Source organism: Lithobates pipiens, unplaced genomic scaffold (assembly GCF_037356315.1).
Source record: "Lithobates pipiens isolate NorthernLeopardFrog02 unplaced genomic scaffold, aLitPip1_a1.2 Scaffold_18, whole genome shotgun sequence".
In the NCBI taxonomy this organism is placed as follows: Eukaryota; Metazoa; Chordata; class Amphibia; order Anura; family Ranidae; genus Lithobates; species Lithobates pipiens.
In genome coordinates, this window is record NW_027507758.1 from 645,551,683 (window position 1) to 645,571,844 (window position 20,162).

Genomic DNA, 20,162 nt, shown 5'->3' on the forward strand with positions numbered 1-20,162 from the left:
AATTATATAGGCTACCTTTGCCCGATCAGATAGAAAGTTGAGGCTGGAGCGCAAAATGAATGGTGCATTGGCTGAGGAAGCCCCTGCAGTCCTTGGAGTCCTCAGAAAAATGGGACGGAGCTGGCAGTAATAATGAATGCGTGGATGCGACTGGTGCGATAGGTGCAGTCGCAGACTGTACTTGAGGCTGCAGGTTCGGGGTTCCCAAGGAAGCCTGTAGCAGCTCAAATGCGGGAAGCCAGATCTTGAAGCAATCGCATCACCTGAGTCTGATTAGATTCCTGGGTCTCGAGTCTCCGAACTATGCCCTGCAAAGGATCGACTGCAGGAAGCGGCACATCAGCCGGGTCCATGGCTGATCAAACTGTCAGGTCACCTTGAGGCCAGGTGACAGATGCACACTGTAGGGATCAGGAGTGCACCGCAAGGTTGTGGATCCTATGGTTGACTGCTGCGGATGGGGGTCAAGGTGATAAGGAAGGCAGGGCTGCCAGAACACCAAGACGGATCCCACCGGGGTTAGAGCGTAAGATTCCCTGGGGCGCGGAGTCTAAGAGCCAGCAGGTGTTCACCAGAGCCTCTAGTGGTGAGGATGGACTTGGCTGCAACTGGCTCCAGGTTGCGACCCCCAGGGTCCCCCAGCTCACACCCACAGTAGGCAACAGGAGGATAGGGATAGTGAGGGATAAAGCCAAGGTTGGGCCACAAGCAGACAGGAATAGTCAGGGACACGCCAAAAGGTCAGGATCACAGGCAAACAGGGATAGTCAAGGACACGCCAAAGTCGGTAACGGAACAACAGAAGAGCATATGGCAGGTAATAGGACACACAAAGGTTGATCAGCAGGGTTGGCCTGCAGTGCACAGGTAAATATAGAGTTCTCTGATAGGAGCTAGGGCGGAGTCATGCCAGAGGATGGATTATAAAAGCAGTCAGGTGAGGGTCGGCTGGTCTCTAGAGATGAACACATGGAGACAGGTAAGCAGACAAACTCTATTGCATAACCATGACATGCAGTCTAGATCCATACATTGTGTCTGCAGCACAGAGAAGGAAGATTATCACCCAGTCCCCACCCTACTCTGGACCAATCAGTGAGCAGTATGGGTGGAGAAATGTATTAATGTTAATGACCCACCTGTGCTGATCTCTGTAAGAGTGCCGTCCTCTAGAATTAGCCTCATTATTCCATCCTCCTCCATAGACTGCTGATCATCCCTCACATATGACTCTTCTTCTTCTGCTTTAACCTCAAATTCTAAATCGATTGGATCTCCACTCTAAATCAAGAAAATGAAAGTGAATATCCTCCATAAACAATTTATAAATTAGTATTATATATACATTTATAAAACAATACATTTATTATTGTGACATTACATAGAAAATACACACATCATCTCTAGGAGTCCATGTTCTAGATGCTCCATCCCACCAACCTTGTAACAGTGGGGGATGGTGTGATCTTCCTGTGTGGAATCCCGGGAATACAGAGGACGGGGACATCTCTCTGGTGGGTTCCTGGTATTTGGTGGCTCCATCATATCCTTGTGTCCTTCTGAAAACTCCTCCATCACTCCATACTCCTCATCCTCCTCTTTATACTCTTCTTTAACATCAATATTATCACCCCCGAGGTTTCCACTCTGAATATATAATAAAACATTCATTGTAACAATCATGCTGTGTATAAATCAGAACTACAAATAATTCTCAATCATCTACCTGATGATGGTGGGGGATGGTGTGACCTTCCTGTGTGGAATCCCGGGAATACAGAGGACGGGGACATCTCTCTGGTGGGTTCCCATTACTGGATCCATCTGTAGGAAACACACACACTGACTGAATACATTGTTTCTATGTGTTTATCAGATGATGGGGGATCTAGGTGGAGCCTCCGTACTGCTCTCTCCTTTACAATAAAGTCTCCTCTTACCCGGTGATGTGAGGGGCGGCTGATTGTCCATCATGACGTCCTTGTAGAGATCCTTGTGTCCTTCTAAATACTCCCACTCCTCCATGGAGAAATAGACAGTGACATCCTGACACCTTATAGGAACCTGACACACACAATGATACAGTCACCATCCAGACACATCCCTTGTCTGTTACTGGATAATGTCCCAGAATTCCCAGAATCCTCCTCACCTCTCCTCCATCATCTCTCTGGTGACTTCTAGAATCTTCTTTGTATTTCTCTATTCTATCAGGGAGGGAGGTGGAGGCAATGTGATGGTCATATGATCTCCAGACTTCACAGGAGGAAAACTCTAGATCTGAACACAAATAGAGCAATCAAATGATATTCCCAGAATCCTCCTCACCTCTCCATTCAGGTCTCCATTTTATTAAAGCCCCACTTCAGAATGAGATATAATTTTCCCACACAGGACCCCCACACTATGCAGGATAAATCCTTGTTGCAATCATTCTGACATCATTATATACAATGCAGGACCAACAGTCACACTTTGCTAGCGAGGATGCCAAGGGTCCGCCCACATCCTAAGAGCATCAGAAAAAAAGCCAAATAGAGGAAAATTGGGAAGAGGAGCTGTGAGGTCAGTGTGATGTCATAGGACATATAGACTCTGGATGGAGGGACATTGGGAGGAGGAGCTGTGAGATCAGTGTGATGTCATAGGACATATAGACTCTGGATGGAGGGACATTGGGAGGAGGAGCTGTGAGGTCAGGGTGATGTCATAGGACATATAGACTCTGGATGGAGGGACATTGGGAGGAGGAGCTGTGAGGTCAGGGTGATGTCATAGGATATATAAACTCTGGATGGAGGGACATTGGGAGGAGGAGCTGTGAGGTCAGTGTGATGTCATAGGACATATAGACTCTGGATGGAGGGACATTTGAATGGGAGATTTGAGGGGTCCTCTATATGAGGCTCCTGTGCAAACCAAATCATTGTTCCTGGGTGTGTCCTTCCTCTCCTAAACTGAAGAGTGAACTTTGACCTTTACCATACAGAAATCTGTCAGGAATCTGTGAAAGTAAGCTCTCATGTGATCAGGTGACGTGCGGAGGAACGGAGTGTAAATAGCAGACAATTTTCTCCAGAGCTCCTAATGGTGGGGATGGATTTTGCCGAGTGCTGGTACCAAGTTTCCACCCCCCAGGGTCACTGCAGGTGTGGAGAAAAGCTGTGTAAGAGGATATGGAGGAGAGATGAGGAGGAGATCCGGGAATCAGGATAAAGGTCAGGACAAGCAACAGACGAGCGCATCCAAGAGATGAAGCCGGGGTCACTACACAGAAAATCAATCCAAGGAAACAACAGGCAGGACGAGGAATAGCAAGAAGGAGCTCAGAGACAAATGAGAATATTGCTCAGCCAATGGGAGATGATCTCAGCATGACTTACATAATGAAGGAGATGAGGGGGAGGGGAGGACGTCACTTAAGATGGGGCTTCACAAGTTTGCTTTGAATCTAGGAGCCAGCTAAAAAAGTTAGGAGACATTTTTTTGGGGCACTGTGGGTTGTCAGCGCCCGGGGCAAGGCAAGTAATTTGTAAGTACTTTGTGAGGTGCACATTGCAGGACATGGGATGCAGAAAATGGGCTTCATGGTGCAGAACACTGAGTGCAATATGCAGGAGAAGGGTGCAGGACATGTTGTGCTGTGTGTAGAATGCAGGATTCGGACTGCAAGACATGAGGTGCAGGGTGCAGAATGCAGAGCATGGGTTGCAGAGTGAAGAACACAGGACATCGGGTGCAGGGTGTAGAATAGGAGGTGTGGGATGCAGAACACAGGACATGGGGTGCAGAACACAGGACATGGGGTGCAGGGTGTAGAATAGGAGGTGCGGGGTGCAGAACACAGGACATTGGGTGCAGGGTGTAGAATAGGAGGTGTGGGGTGCAGAACACAGGACATCGGGTGCAGGGTGTAGAATAGGAGGTGTGGGGTGCAGAACACAGGACATGTAGTGCAGGGTGTAGAATAGGAGGTGTGGGATGCAGAACACAGGACATGGGGTGCAGAACACAGGACATGGGGTGCAGGGTGTAGAATAGGAGGTGCGGGGTGTAGAACACAGGACATCAGGTGCAGGGTGTAGAATAGGAGGTGCGGGGTGCAGAACACAGGACATCGGGTGCAGGGTGTAGAATAGGAGGTGTGGGGTGCAGAACACAGGACATGTAGTGCAGGGTGTAGAATAGGAGGTGTGGGTTGCAGAACACAGGACATGGGGTGCAGGGTGTAGAATAGGAGGTGCGGGGTGTAGAACACAGGACATGGGGTGCAGGGTGTAGAATAGGAGGTGCGGGGTGCAGAACAAAGGACATCGGGTGCAGGGTGTAGAATAGGAGGTGCGGGGTGCAGAACACAGGACATCGGGTGCAGGGTGTAGAATAGGAGGTGCAGGGTGCAGAACACAGGACATTGGGTGCAGGGTGTAAAACAGGAGGTGCGGGGTGCAGAACACAGGACATGGGGTGCAGGGTGTAGAATAGGAGGTGCGGGGTGCAGAACACAGGACATGGGGTACAGGGTGTACAATAGGAGGTGCGGGTGCAGAACACAGGACATGGGGTGCAGGGTGTAGAATAGGAGGTGCAGGGTGCAGAACACAGGACATGGGGTGCAGGGTGTAGAATAGGAGGTGCGAGGTGCAGAACACAGGACATCGGGTACAGGGTGTAGAATAGGAGGTGCGGGGTGCAGAACACAGGAGATGGTATGCAGGGTGTACAATAGGAGGTGTGGGGTGCAGAACACAGGACATGGGGTGCAGGGTGTAGAATAGGAGGTGCGGGGTGCAGAACACAGGACATGGGGTGCAGGGTGTAGAATAGGAGGTGTGGGGTGCAGAACACAGGACATGGGGTGCAGGGTGTAGAATAGGAGGTGCGGGGTGCAGAACACAGGACATGGGGTGCAGGGTGTAGAATAGGAGGTGCGGGGTGCAGAACACAGGACATGGGGTGCAGGGTGTAGAATAGGAAGTGCGGGGTGCAGAACATAGGACATCAGGTGCAGGGTGTAGAATAGGAGGTGCGGGGTGCAGAACACAGGACATGGGGTGCAGGGTATACAATAGGAGGTGCGGGGTGCAGAACACAGGACATGGGATGCAGGGTGTAGAATAGGAGGTGCGGGGTGCAGAACACAGGACATGGGGTGCAGGGTGTAGAATAGGAGGTGCAGAACACAGGACATGGGGTGCAGGGTGTAGAACAGGAGGTGCGGGGTGCAGAACACAGGACATGGGGTACAGGGTGTAGAATAGGAGGTGCAGAACACAGGACATGGGGTGCAGGGTGTAGAATAGGAGGTGCGGGGTGCAGAACACAGGACATGGGGTGCAGGGAGTAGAATAGGAGGTACGGGGTGCAGAACACAGGACATGGGGTGCAGGGTGTAGAATAGGAGGTGCGGGGTGCAGAACACAGGACATGGGGTGCAGGGAGTAGAATAGGAGGTACGGGGTGCAGAACACAGGACATGGGGTGCAGGGTGTAGAATAGGAGGTGCGGGGTGCAGAACACAGGACATGGGGTGCAGGGTGTAGAATAGGAGGTGCGGGGTGCAGAACACAGGACATGGGGTGCAGGGTGTAGAACAGGAGGTGCGAGGTGCAGAACACAGGACATGGGGTGCAGGGTGAAGAACACAGGACATGGGGTGCAGGGTGTAGAATAGGAGGTGCGGGGTGCAGAACACAGGACATGGGGTGCAGGGTGAGGAATGCAAGACATGGGGTGAAGGGTGCAGGTCACTGCAGGACATGGGGTGCAGGAGAAGGGTGCAGAAGGCAGGACATGGAGTGCAGGGAGCAGAACGTGGGGTGAAGGTTGCAGGTCACTGAAGGACATGGGGTGCAGGATGCAGGACAGTACTACAATCCCCCTCCCTCTGTGTCCTCCTGCATGTCCTGTACATCCCCCCAGCAGTGTGTGAGAGCAGAGTGGATGGAGAGGACATCTTGTGTACATAAAGCAGCATGTCCCTCCCTGGCTGGTCTCTTAGCTGGCTGCTTTGCAGGCTTGTCCTGGTTTCTCCTGTAAGGACTCTGTAGTCCTGTTTCTCAGCACCTTGTGGGGATCTTTGTGGCAGTGCCGAGGTGGCGCCATGTCGGAGATTCGGTCCCGCTCCTTCCTCTCTGTTCTGGCGGAGGGCTCTGTGGGTGGCAGCAGGAGCCGATGGGGACAGTAATGCGGTTGCGGAAAGGAGAAAGATCGGCAGCGGGAGCTCAGTGAGATGAGTCCTCTCATGCCGCTGTCCTGTCCAGTCCACCCCTCACTTCACAGGTCGGGTGCCATCATCTCCTCCTCCTCCCCTCCCCCTCCCGCCTGGCCCCGCTCCTGTCTGAATAATGTGTCCGGGTTTCAGGCAGAAACATTATTCAGACCAACAGTGAGAATGGGCTGACAAGAGCCCAGGGGCCAGGACGCCATTTCTAGTCACCATGGTGACCTGGGGTTTGTTGAGCCCTGACTTATGGTGACCATAGAGACATGGAAATTCAGCTGGTTCAGCAGGGATCGGTCACATTTCCATCCATGTGTGGTCACTGCCGGATAAAAGTCACTCCATCAGCGGCTGCAGCCAATAGCTTCATCACTGATCTGTGTATTCTGAGAGCGGAGGAGCGCCCCCATTGTCAGAATACAATAGTGCAGCAGGGAGGATTCCCCCATCCCCCTCCAATGTGTGGATGGGGGAATCACTTCCGTTTTTTTCCTCTCATCCTGCTGGATGAACGATAAAACTGAACCATGTATGGCCAGCTTTGAAAGCGAGATATATTAATCATCAACTGATCCCCCTGAAGGGGTTAATCTACATATTACCTCCTCTGCCTCCAGATCCAGCAATGTCTCCTCTCTACATCCTTCCAAATGGTTGCAGCTCCTTCCTATCCTGCAGATTGCTCTGTGATGTCACAGGAAACATGTGACCAGGAAGAAGGAAATAAAGGGCGGGAAAGTGAGGTGAATAGGAGGCTGCAAACAGATCACATGTTATTATCCTGAAGAGATCTCTCCCTCCATCTGTCCATCTTCTTTCATATTATATCCTCTTTGTATATATGTCTGTATACCTCTCTGTATACAGTATATGTCTGTATACCCCTCTCTGTATACCTCTCTGTATATATGTCTGTATACCTCTCTGTATACAGTATATGTCTGTGTACCTCTCTGTATATATGGCTGTATACCCCTCTCTGTATATATGTCTGCATACCTCTCGGTATATATGTCTGTATACCCCTCTCGGTATATATGTCTGTATACCCCTCTCTGTATATATGTCTGTATATGTCTGTATATCCTTCTCTGTATATATGTCTGTATACCCTTCTCTGTATATATGTCTGTATACCCTTCTCTGTATATATGTCTGTATACCCTTCTCTGTATATATGTCTGTATACCCTTCTCTGTATATATGTCTGTATACCTCTCCACCTCTCGCTCTGTATATCTGTCTGTATGTCCCCTCTCTCTGTATATATGTCTGTATACCCCTCTCTGTATATATGTCTGTATACCTCTCTCTGTATATATGTCTGTATATCCCTCTGTATTTATGTCTATATACCCCTCTCTGTATATATGTCTGTAAACTTCTCTATATATATGTCTTTATACCTCTCTGTATATATGTCTGTATACCCCTCTCTGTATATATGTCTGTATACCTCTCTGTATATATGTCTGTAAACTTCTCTATATATATGTCTGTATACCTCTCTCTGTATATATGTCTGTATACCTCTCTGTATATATGTCTGTAAACTTCTCTATATATATGTCTGTATACCTCTCTCTGTATATATGTCTGTATACCTCTCCACCTCTCTCTCTGTATATCTCCCTGTATACCTCTCTGTATATCTCCCTGTATACCCCTCTCTGTATATATGTCTGTATACCCCTCTCTGTATATATGTCTGTACACCCCTCTCTGTATATATGTCTGTACACCCCTCTCTGTATATATGTCTGTATACCTTTCTCTGTATATATGTCTGTATACCCTTCTCTGTATATATGTCTGTATACCCTTCTCTGTATATATGTCTGTATACCCCTCTCGGTATATATGTCTGTATACCTCTCTCTCTGTATATCTGTCTGTATACCTCTCTCTCTGTATATCTGTCTGTATACCTCTCTCTCTCTCTCTCTCTCTCTCTCTCTGTATATCTGTCTGTATACCTCTCTCTCTCTCTCTCTCTCTCTCTCTCTCTCTCTCTCTCTCTCTCTCTCTCTCTGTATACCCCTCTCTCTCTCTGTATACCCCTCTCTCTCTCTCTCTCTCTCTGTATACCTCTCTCTCTCTCTCTCTCTCTCTCTCTCTGTATACTCTCTCTCTCTCTCTCTCTCTCTCTCTCTCTCTCTCTCTCTCTCTCTCTCTCTCTCTCTCTCTCTCTCTCTCTCTCTCTCTCTCTCTCTGTATATCTGTCTGTATATCTCTCTCTCTCTCTCTCTGTATATCTGTCTGTATACCTCTCTCTCTCTCTCTCTGTATATCTGTCTGTATACCTCTCTCTCTCTGTATACCTCTCTCTCTCTATACCTCTCTCTCTCTCTCTCTCTGTATACCTCTCTCTCTCTATACCTCTCTCTCTCTCTCTCTATACCTCTCTCTCTCTCTCTATACCTCTCTCTCTCTCTCTATACCTCTCTCTCTCTCTCTATACCTCTCTCTCTCTCTCTATACCTCTCTCTCCCTCTCTATACCTCTCTCTCCCTCTCTGTATACCTCTCTCTCTCTCTCTATACCTCTCTCTCCCTCTCTGTATACCTCTCTGTCTCTCTCTCTCTCTCTCTCTCTCTATACCTCTCTCTCTCTGTATACCTCTCTGTCTGTATACCTCTCTCTCTCTCTCTCTCTGTATATCTCTCTCTCTCTCTCTCTGTATACCTCTCTCTCTCTCTGTCTGTATACCTCTCTCTCTCTGTCTGTATACCTCTCTCTCTCTCTATATCTGTCTGTATACCTCTCTCTCTGTATACAGTGGTGTGAAAAAGTGTTTGCCCCCTTCCTCATTTCCTGTTCCTTTGCATGTTTGTCACACTTAAAGGGGTTGTAAAGGTAATTTTTTTATTTTCTACATAGTTTCCTTTAAGCTAGTGCATTGCTGGTTCACTTACCTTTTCCTTTGATTTCCCTTCTAAATGTTTTTTTGCTTTGTCTGAATATCTCACTTCCTGTTTCTCCTCAGTAAACTTCTCACCATCATCCGAGCTGGTGGTTAGTCAGCCAGAATAGCTTACTGAACAGCTTACTGAGGAGGAACAGGAAGTGAGAAATTCAGACAAAGAAAACAAAGAAAAAAAAACATTTAGAAGGGAAATCGAAGGAAAAGATAAGTGAACCAACAATGCACTAGCTTAAAGGAACCCATGTAGAAAATAAAAAATTTACCTTTACAACCCCTTTAAGTGTTTCGGAACATCAAACCAATTTAAACAATAGTCAAGGACAACACAAGTAAACACAAAATGCAATTTGTAAATGAAGGTGTTTATTATTAAAGGTGAAAAAAAATCCAAACCATCATGGCCCTGTGTGAGAAAGTGATTGCCCCCCTTGTTAAAACATACTATAACTGTGGTTGTCCACACCTGAGTTCAATTTCTCTAGCCACACCCAGGCCTGATTATTGCCACACCTGTTCACAATCAAGGCATCACTTAAATAGGAGCTGCTTGACACAGTAAGGTCCACCAGAAGATCCTTAAAAGCTACACATCATGCCGAGACCCAAAGAAATTCAGGAACAATTGAGAAAGAAAGTAATTGAGATCTATCAGTCTGGAAAGGGTTATAAAGCCATTTCCAAAGCTTTGGGAATCCAGCGAACCACAGTGAGAGCCATTATCCACAAATGGCGAAGACATGGAACAGTGGTGAACCTTCCCAGGAGTGGCCGGCCGCCCAAAATTACCCCAAGAGCGCAGCGACGACTCATCCAAGAGGTCACAAAAGACCCCACAACAACGTCCAAGGAACTGCAGGCCTCACTTGCCTCAGTTAAGGTCAGCGTTCATGCCTCCACCATCAGGAAAAGACTGGGCAAAAATGGCCTGCATGGCAGAGTTCCAAGGAGAAAACCACTGCTGAGCAAAAAGAACATCAAAGCTCGTCTCAATTTCTCCACAACACATCTTGATGATCCCCAAGACTTTTGGGACAACATTCTGTGGAGCGATGAGACAAAAGTGGAACTCTTTGGAAGGTGTGTGTCCAAGTATATCTGGCGTAGAAGGAACACTGCATTTCATAAAAAGAACATTATACCAACAGTAAAATATGGTGGTGGTAGTGTGATGGTCTGGGGCTGTTTTGCTGCTTCAGGACCTGGAAGACTTGCCGTGATAAAAGGAACTATGAATTCTGCTGTCTACCAAGAGATCCTGAAGGAGAATGTCCGACTATCTGTTCGTGTACTCAAGCTGAAACGAACTTGGGTTCTGCAGCAGGACAATGATCCTAAACACACCAGCAAGTCCACCACCGAATGGCTGAAGAAAAACAAAATGAAGACTTTGGAGTGGCCTAGCCAAAGTCCTGACCTGAATCCTATTGAGATGTTGTGGTATGACCTTAAAAAGGCCGTTCATGCTCGAAAACCCTCTAATGTAACTGAATTAGGACAATTCTGCAAAGATGAGTGGGCCAAAATTCCTCCAGGACGCTGTAAAAGCCTCATTGCACGTTATTGCAAACGCTTGGTTGCAGTTGTTGCTGCTAAGGGTGGCCCAACCAGTAATTAGGTTTAGGGGGTAATCACTTTTTCACACAGGGCCATGATGGTTTGGATTTTTTTTCACCTTTAACAATAAACACTTTCATTTACAAATTGCATTTTGTGTTTACTTGTGTTGTCCTTGACTATTGTTTAAATTGGTTTGATGTTCCGAAACACTTAAGTGTGACAAACATGCAAAGGAACAGGAAATGAGGAAGGGGGCAAACACTTTTTCACACCACTGTATCTGTCTGTATACCTCTCTCTCTGTATATCTGTCTGTATACCTCTCTCTCTGTATATCTGTCTGTATACCTCTCTCTCTCTGTATATCTCCCTGTATACCCCTCTCTGTATATCTCCCTGTATACCCCTCTCTCTGTATATCTCCCTGTATACCCCTCTCTCTGTATATCTGTCTGTATTTCCTTCTCTCTGTATAACGGGAAATTGTTCTGAAATACTTGCTGTAATTTTCCTTTCCTGGCCCATCCTCACATCAGCACATAACGGGGTAACACCTCCTCCGGAGCCCCCCAAGACCCCCTGTACCTAGCTGAATAAAAGACAGACCCTCCCCCAACTAGGATGTTGGATAACGTTAGTCTGGGACAGACCACTAGGGGGAGTCCTGTGCTGATATGGGGGATGGGTCAGGAAAGGAAAATTACGGTAAGTATTTGATAACAATTTTCCATTTTCCTGGCCCATCCCCCGGTCAGCACATAACGGGATATACCAGAGATAATATAGGGTGGGAGAGAACACATGAAAAGACACTGAAAATAAAAGAAAAGCTGCGAAAGCCAGAAGGAATTGATCGCTCTTCTCCCAAACTTGCTGGTCACGTATTTAGATTGTAAGGTTGGATGAAGACCACACCAGACCTTTAAGCCTGAACTTACCTATATCTTCCAAGCAATCCTGGCATAACTGCCCCAAAAGGCTGCCACCCCTCTAGTGACATAGGCATAGAAAAGTGTACTTCCTGCATGCCAGTCTAATCACCCGGGTAACCCAAGACTGGAGGACTCCTAAGGGCCTGGTGACTAAATGAAAAGATTGTACACTTTCCTCTTTTCACCAAGTACACTGTCAGTAACTGGACCATGTGTAAGAAAACGGAAGTCTTCCTGCTGGGCACTCAGTGCCTCTCGGGTGACAACTCAGAGGGACGACTTCCCAGTTTTTCTGGAAATTGGATACCACTTTATAATTGAACTTTGGAGATAGACGTGGTATCCCTATCTCTGGTAAAAAAGAACAGAATAAAAAGACACCAAAGCGCCCCTTGCTGGAAAGTTTTGCAATCTTCAACATCCTTCTGTGTGAAGTAGTTGGTGTCAGGAGAAGGAGTTTTACCATGAGGTACTTCAATGGAAATGAAACCTATTGGAGCAAAGGGGGCTCTCAGATCCAAGCCCAAGTCCCACAGAGGGAGCCAGGATTTCCCTCAAGGTCATATATAGATTGTCACCTGGAAGAAGCACCCGGTCACTGGCTTTTGTACCCATCTGCAGCCTGTGAAAAGATAAAGTAGAGATCTGTACCTTAAATGGAGTTGTATGGCAGACCAACCTCTAGCGCTGACTGTAAAATGGCAAGGATATTGGCTAGAGCCGGGAACGCAGGAGAGAAAGCTTTTGCTAAGCAAACAAAACAAACTTCTTTCATATCCTCTCATATGTATGCTTCCCAGGCTAGAAGACCAACCTTAAAGCAGAGTTCCACCCGAAAGTGGAACTTCCGCTCACCTGATTCCTCCCCCCCCTCCAGTGCCACGAAAGGGCACCTTTCAGGGGGAGGGGGGACAGGATACCTGTCTTTGACAGGTATCTTTGCCCACTTCTGGGAGTCTCAGCCATGGATATTGACTTCACGGCTGGGGCTCCCTCCTCTGGGCCAGTAGAAGAGAGGAGTGGGCCTCACGCATGAGCAGTAGGGTTCCCGGCGTGAAGACGAAAGGCTACACTCCCATACCTGCAATGGCGGCGGCAGCACCCGACATCTGATAGAAACATCAGCTGCGGGTGCCAACATTGCTTGACTCCAGGACAGGTAAGTGTTCTATTATTAAAGGTTTTCATTTTTTTTTTTTTTTTTTGGTGGGACACCGCTTTAACTAAGTGGTTCTCTTCCTTCCATTCAAGATACTTAGGGAGTCTGTGATTCACAGCGCTCCAATGACCCGCACTTGTTTCTTCAGATTGTGGACTCCCCAGCCCCAGAGACTGGCATCAGAATCATCCGATCTCCTGGGCTGAGAGGCATGCCCCCGAAAGAAGCACAGTGCCGATGTCCAAAATTCCAGTTCTTGTTGAATTTGTATAGGCACAAAGATTTTATGATCCCTAGACGGCCCAGCTCATAGGTTAAAGAAGACAAATTGAAATGCCCTCATGTGCCACCTGACCCAAGGTAACACCACTGCCAACAAGATAATCAAAAGGTCTGTGCCAATTATGTAAAAGGCAGACATCTGAACTGGAAGTGACATCTGGCCACCGCAAATCTCATGTGCCTCTGGTGCTCAGCACAACGATTTACGCTCTATCATTGTGGAAAAGACCATCCTCCATCATCGAGTGATTTACACTCTATTGTTGTGGCAAAAGACCATCCTCCATCAACGAGTGATTTACGCTCTATCATTGTGAGGAAAGACCATCCTCCATCAACGAGTGATTTACGCTCTATCATTGTGAGGAAAGACCATCCTCCATCAACGAGTGATTTACGCTCTATCATTGTGGGGAAAGACCATCCTCCATCAACGAGTGATTTACGCTCTATCATTGTGAGGAAAGACCATCCTCCATCAACGAGTGATTTACGCTCTATCATTGTGGGGAAAGACCATCCTCCATCAACGAGTGATTTACGCTCTATCATTGTGGGAAAAGACCATCCTCCATCAACGAGTGATTTACGCTCTATCATTGTGGGGAAAGACCATCCTTCATGAACGAGTGATTTACGCTCTATCATTGTGAGGAAAGACCATCCTCCATCAACGAGTGATTTACGCTCTATCATTGTGGGGAAAGACCATCCTCCATCAACGAGTGATTTACGCTCTATCATTGTGAGGAAAGACCATCCTCCATCAACGAGTGATTTACGCTCTATCATTGTGGGGAAAGACCATCCTCCATCAACGAGTGATTTACGCTCTATCATTGTGGGGAAAGACCATCCTCCATCAACGAGTGATTTACGCTCTATCATTGTGGGGAAAGACCATCCTCCATCAACGAGTGATTTACGCTCTATCATTGTGAGGAAAGACCATCCTCCATCAACGAGTGATTTACGCTCTATCATTGTGGGGAAAGACCATCCTCCATCAACGAGTGATTTACGCTCTATCATTGTGGGGAAAGACCATCCTCCATCAACGAGTGATTTACGCTCTATCATTGTGGGAAAAGACCATCCTCCATCAACGAGTGATTTACGCTCTATCATTGTGGGGAAAGACCATCCTTCATGAACGAGTGATTTACGCTCTATCATTGTGAGGAAAGACCATCCTCCATCAACGAGTGATTTACGCTCTATCATTGTGGGGAAAGACCATCCTCCATCAACGAGTGATTTACGCTCTATCATTGTGAGGAAAGACCATCCTACATCAACAAGCGATTTACGCTCTATCATTGTGAGGAAAGACCATCCTCCATCAACGAGTGATTTACGCTCTATCATTGTGAGGAAAGACCATCCTCCATCAACGAGTGATTTACGCTCTATCATTGTGGGGAAAGACCATCCTTCATGAACGAGTGATTTACGCTCTATCATTGTGGGGAAAGATCATCCTCCATTAACGAGTGATTTACGCTCTATCGTTGTGGGAAAAGACCATCCTCCATCAACGAGTGATTTACGCTCTATCATTGTGAGGAAAGACCATCCTACATCAACAAGCGATTTACGCTCTATCATTGTGAGGAAAGACCATCCTCCATCAACGAGTGATTTACGCTCTATCATTGTGGGGAAAGACCATCCTCCATCAACGAGTGATTTACGCTCTATCATTGTGGGAAAAGACCATCCTCCATCAACGAGTGATTTACGTTCTATCATTGTGGGAAAAGACCATCCTCCATCAACGAGTGATTTACGCTCTATCATTGTGAGGAAAGACCATCCTACATCAACAAGCGATTTACGCTCTATCATTGTGAGGAAAGACCATCCTCCATCAACGAGTGATTTACGCTCTATCATTGTGAGGAAAGACCATCCTCCATCAACGAGTGATTTACGCTCTATCATTGTGGGGAAAGACCATCCTTCATGAACGAGTGATTTACGCTCTATCATTGTGGGAAAAGACCATCCTCCATCAACGAGTGATTTACGCTCTATCATTGTGAGGAAAGACCATCCTACATCAACGAGTGATTTACGCTCTATCATTGTGGGGAAAGACCATCCTCCATCAACGAGTGATTTACGCTCTATCATTGTGGGGAAAGACCATCCTCCATCAACGAGCGATTTACGCTCTATCATTGTGAGGAAAGACCATCCTCCATCAACGAGTGATTTACGCTCTATCATTGTGGGGAAAGACCATCCTACATCAACGAGTGATTTACGCTCTATCATTGTGAGGAAAGACCATCCTACATCAACGAGTGATTTACGCTCTATCATTGTGGGGAAAGACCATCCTCCATCAACGAGTGATTTACGCTCTATCATTGTGAGGAAAGACCATCCTCCATCAACGAGTGATTTACGCTCTATCATTGTGGGGAAAGACCATCCTTCATGAACGAGTGATTTACGCTCTATCATTGTGGGAAAAGACCATCCTCCATCAACGAGTGATTTACGCTCTATCATTGTGAGGAAAGACCATCCTCCATCAACGAGTGATTTACGCTCTATCATTGTGGGGAAAGACCATCCTTCATGAACGAGTGATTTACGCTCTATCATTGTGGGGAAAGATCATCCTCCATTAACGAGTGATTTACGCTCTATCATTGTGGGAAAAGACCATCCTCCATCAACGAGTGATTTACGCTCTATCATTGTGAGGAAAGACCATCCTACATCAACAAGCGATTTACGCTCTATCATTGTGAGGAAAGACCATCCTCCATCAACGAGTGATTTACGCTCTATCATTGTGGGGAAAGACCATCCTCCATCAACGAGTGATTTACGCTCTATCATTGTGGGAAAAGACCATCCTCCATCAACGAGTGATTTACGCTCTATCATTGTGGGAAAAGACCATCCTCCATCAACGAGTGATTTACGCTCTATCATTGTGAGGAAAGACCATCCTACATCAACAAGCGATTTACGCTCTATCATTGTGAGGAAAGACCATCCTCCATCAACGAGTGATTTACGCTCTATCATTGTGAGGAAAGACCATCCTCCATCAACGAGTGATTTACGCTCTATCATTGTGGGGAAAGACCATCCTTCATGAACGAGTGATTTATGCTCTATCATTGTGGGAAAAGACCATCCTCCATCAACGAGTGATTTACGCTCTATCATTGTGAGGAAAGACCATCCTACATCAACGAGTGATTTACGCTCTATCATTGTGGGGAAAGACCATCCTCCATCAACGAGTGATTTACGCTCTATCATTGTGGGGAAAGACCATCCTCCATCAACGAGCGATTTACGCTCTATCATTGTGAGGAAAGACCATCCTCCATCAACGAGTGATTTACGCTCTATCATTGTGGGGAAAGACCATCCTACATCAACGAGTGATTTACGCTCTATCATTGTGAGGAAAGACCATCCTACATCAACGAGTGATTTACGCTCTATCATTGTGGGGAAAGACCATCCTCCATCAACGAGTGATTTACGCTCTATCATTGTGAGGAAAGACCATCCTCCATCAACGAGTGATTTACGCTCTATCATTGTGGGGAAAGACCATCCTCCATCAACGAGTGATTTACGCTCTATCATTGTGGGAAAAGACCATCCTCCATCAACGAGTGATTTACGCTCTATCATTGTGAGGAAAGACCATCCTACATCAACGAGTGATTTACGCTCTATCATTGTGAGGAAAGACCATCCTACATCAACGAGTGATTTACGCTCTATCATTGTGGGAAAAGACCATCCTCCATCAACGAGTGATTTACGCTCTATCATTGTGAGGAAAGACCATCCTACATCAACGAGTGATTTACGCTCTATCATTGTGGGAAAAGACCATCCTCCATCAACGAGTGATTTACGCTCTATCATTGTGGGAAAAGACCATCCTCCATCAACGAGTGATTTACGCTCTATCATTGTGGGAAAAGACCATCCTCCATCAACGAGTGATTTACGCTCTATCATTGTGGCGTGGATATTTGCGGCGTACTTTCTGCTATAGCCGCCTTGATAGGACTTATAATTTTTCACAACCCCCATCCTTGTGAGGCAACCTGTGTAATTTCATTTCTTTGCCACTGCAGACTGCATGAAGGCCCAAAATGTACCCTGAGCTGGGCGAGACATTTCCTATCATGCTGGTATAAACGCATGTGCCAATCTCCTGGATCCTGCCCCTTTACAGGGTAAGTGGAAACAACTCCTTTAGAGTGTATTGACCACATGTGTAATGAATGTGACAACCTATTAGGTGTCGTCATCCTGGTCAGGATAAGATTATCGTTGGCGGGTCTTATGTTATTTGGAGCGTTTGTGTTCAGAGTTTCTGCTCCTAAAATAATGCAAAACACCTAATTTGCATATTTTCCTTGGGCTCTCTTTTAAGAACCATGTCCCACGTCGCCCCTCCTACGTTTGCTAATCTTCTGTGCCACTAACAGGTGTGGCAAGCTCATATTTGTACAAAATATATAGAGAAAAGCATCTTACCTCTCACCAAAAAACAGGTACACTGTCTCTTTAAGAGCCCTCTGTTTTCATCCCCTCACTTTAGAGCATCATCAGGTGAGGTCAGGCAGCATTTCCAAAGGCAGACAGCCGACACAGTCAGAGTCTGAGATAAAACCAGTCAGACCGTCAAACCCACAGAATTGCACAGCATAGCAGGGGAGCCAGGACAAACATCCAGAGACAGACAGGAGACTCAGAATCTGAGGGAAGTCCTTTACCTGGCAGGACTGCAGAGAAAGAGAGAGGGGGAGAGAACACCTCCCAACTGCAGACCTCCAAGATCATATACACCACTGCATGGTGTCTGGTGGTTCCCATCCCATTCTGCCCATCTCCCTGCCCCCTGTGACACCATTCACACCCGCTCTCAGACTAACAATAAAGCCAGGAGAGCAGTGCGGTGCGCTGCATATAAAGACAGGGGAAAAAACCCAAAAGGGAGAGGCAATGATGACATTGCAGAGCTCTTATAATACTACACCTGTACAATATCAATGCTGTTTAAGCATCATTTTGCCCACGGCCTTGGCACAAGTCATCCAGTTTTTAGAAGGATTTACCTTCAGCATTCTGGGTCTTCCAACTCCATGAGAGGCTGAACATGGAGGGGGAGGTTCAGCAGGGGGGGTGCAGCAAACAAATTATTTACCAATGGCAATCAATAGGTGGCCTGGAGCAGACAAAAAAATAAGAACATCCTAGTTAGGGGAGGGGCTGTCTTTTATTCAGCTAGGTACAGGTGGTCATGTGGGGCATTGGAGGAGGTGTTAACCCATTATGTGCTGACGTGAGGTAGGCCAGGAACGAATGATACAGACTCTCCTCTCTAAATACAGTATACATCATCCATGTATACATTATCAATATGGAGACTACACAATATACAGACTTCTGATCTATGGTATCAGTGGGGGGGTGTTATACACAGGGATATATAGAATGATACAGACTCTCCTCTCTCTATATACAGTATACATCATCCATTTATACATTATCTATATGGAGACTACACAATATACAGACTTCTGATCTATGGTATCAGTGGGGGGATGTTATACACAGGGATATATAGAATAATACAGACTCTCCTCTCTATATACAGTATACATCATCCATTATCTATATGGAGACTACACAATATACAGACTTCGGATCTATGATATCAGTGGGGGAATGTTATACACAAAGATATATAGAATTATACAGACTCTGCTCTCTATATACAGTATACATCATCCATTTATACATTATCTATATGGAGAATACACAATATATAGACTTCTGATCTATGGTATCAGTGGGGGGATGTTATACACAGAGATATATAGAATGATACAGACTCTCCTCTCTATATACAGTATACATCATCCATGTATACATTATCTATATAGAGACTACACAATATACAGACTTCTGATCTATGGTATCAGTGGGGGGATGTTATACACAGAGATATATAGAATAATACAGACTCTCCTCTCTATATACAGTATTCATCATCCATGTATACATTATCTATATGGAGACTACAGAATATACAGACTTCTGATCTATGGTATCAGTGGGGGATATTATACACAGAGATATATAGAATAATACAGACTCTCCTCTCTATATACAGTATACATCATCCATTTATACATTATCTATATGGATATAGACTTTGTTTAGAACAGTCAGAAGAATGATCGGTGGGGTCTCACCTTGTTAGATCTGCCCATACATCCTCCAATCAGATTGTCTGTACTTCCCGACAATGAAGAGACCTGAAGATAGTTCTAGAAAGGTGAAGAGTCCAATCACAGAAGATTCTGGAAGATAAAACCCGGAACCACGGCACCAAGAGAGTACAACTTCTTGTACGGTATGAAGATGGAATGTGTGTGAGTAAGAAGTTGATCTGAATGTTACGTACAATGACTTCCTAATGCAGGAAGAGGAGGCGGGGGAGGGGGGTTTCTTCTACTTCCTCTATCGGAGTCTTCTTACACAACTCATTGCTCGGAGCTTCCAAATTCCTCTTTCTATACAGAGATCAGAACAAGTCTAAACCTTCCTCAGGCTGGGTGTATGGGGGAGGGGGGTGTAAATGTGGAGCGATATGATTGGAGGATTTCTGAGGGGACAATATGTTGGTATTCAGAAGAATCAACAGAAAATGTCTAAAAATAAATTTTATTTACAACTCCAATAAAATCTCATTATATAAGAATAAAAAGACGTTCCAGTAAAAACATTCCTCAGACTTTGATGTGATAATTCATCCTCTCCATGTATTCATCCACCATACACATACCGACTGGGATTCCCAATCTGAGGAGACCTAAACCATCTACCACAGATTCCACCAACAGATTGTACAGACAGACCACGGACAGACCTCCACCTTCCACACAAGACTTCTCCTTCTTCACACTGAGATGGAGGATCTACAATTCTATAAATCCCCATTAATAAGATCTGATCATACAGATTGATGATTATACAGAAGATACGTATGGAGTGAATCACTCAAGTGTAGCTCCTTCCATG

The 20,162-nt window shown here is 46.0% G+C and overlaps 3 protein-coding genes across 8 annotated transcripts in view; 1 reads left to right on the forward strand and 2 right to left on the reverse strand.

The window, feature by feature from the left end:
- LOC143989625 (uncharacterized) overlaps window positions 1–20,162 on the reverse strand; it is a 346,853-nt gene that overhangs the window by 222,402 nt on the left and 104,289 nt on the right. Inside the window, exons 1-2 of one of the 4 annotated variants that reach the window (XM_077489857.1) lie at window positions 19,334–19,553; window positions 6,823–6,904 (exon numbers count right to left, since the gene is read on the reverse strand). The exons of 1 other annotated variant lie outside the window; for it this stretch is intronic. The gene's annotated coding sequence lies outside the window, so the exon portion shown is untranslated. Of the gene's footprint in view, window positions 1–6,822; window positions 6,976–19,333; window positions 19,554–20,162 lie in introns of those variants that run through there. 2 more of the 4 variants (XM_077489860.1, XM_077489856.1) reach the window with 2 other exon arrangements.
- LOC143989815 (uncharacterized) overlaps window positions 1–20,162 on the forward strand; it is an 81,759-nt gene that overhangs the window by 29,098 nt on the left and 32,499 nt on the right. The gene's annotated exons all lie outside the window — the stretch shown is intronic.
- The window catches only part of LOC143989559 (uncharacterized), a 205,885-nt gene that overhangs the window by 13,312 nt on the left and 172,411 nt on the right, over window positions 1–20,162 (reverse strand). For both annotated transcript variants that reach the window (XM_077489737.1, XM_077489738.1), the window contains exons 8-9: window positions 1,441–1,647; window positions 1,140–1,281 (exon numbers count right to left, since the gene is read on the reverse strand). In XM_077489737.1, coding sequence (XP_077345863.1) covers window positions 1,140–1,281; window positions 1,441–1,647 — 349 coding nt within the window. The remainder of the gene's footprint in view (window positions 1–1,139; window positions 1,282–1,440; window positions 1,648–20,162) is intronic.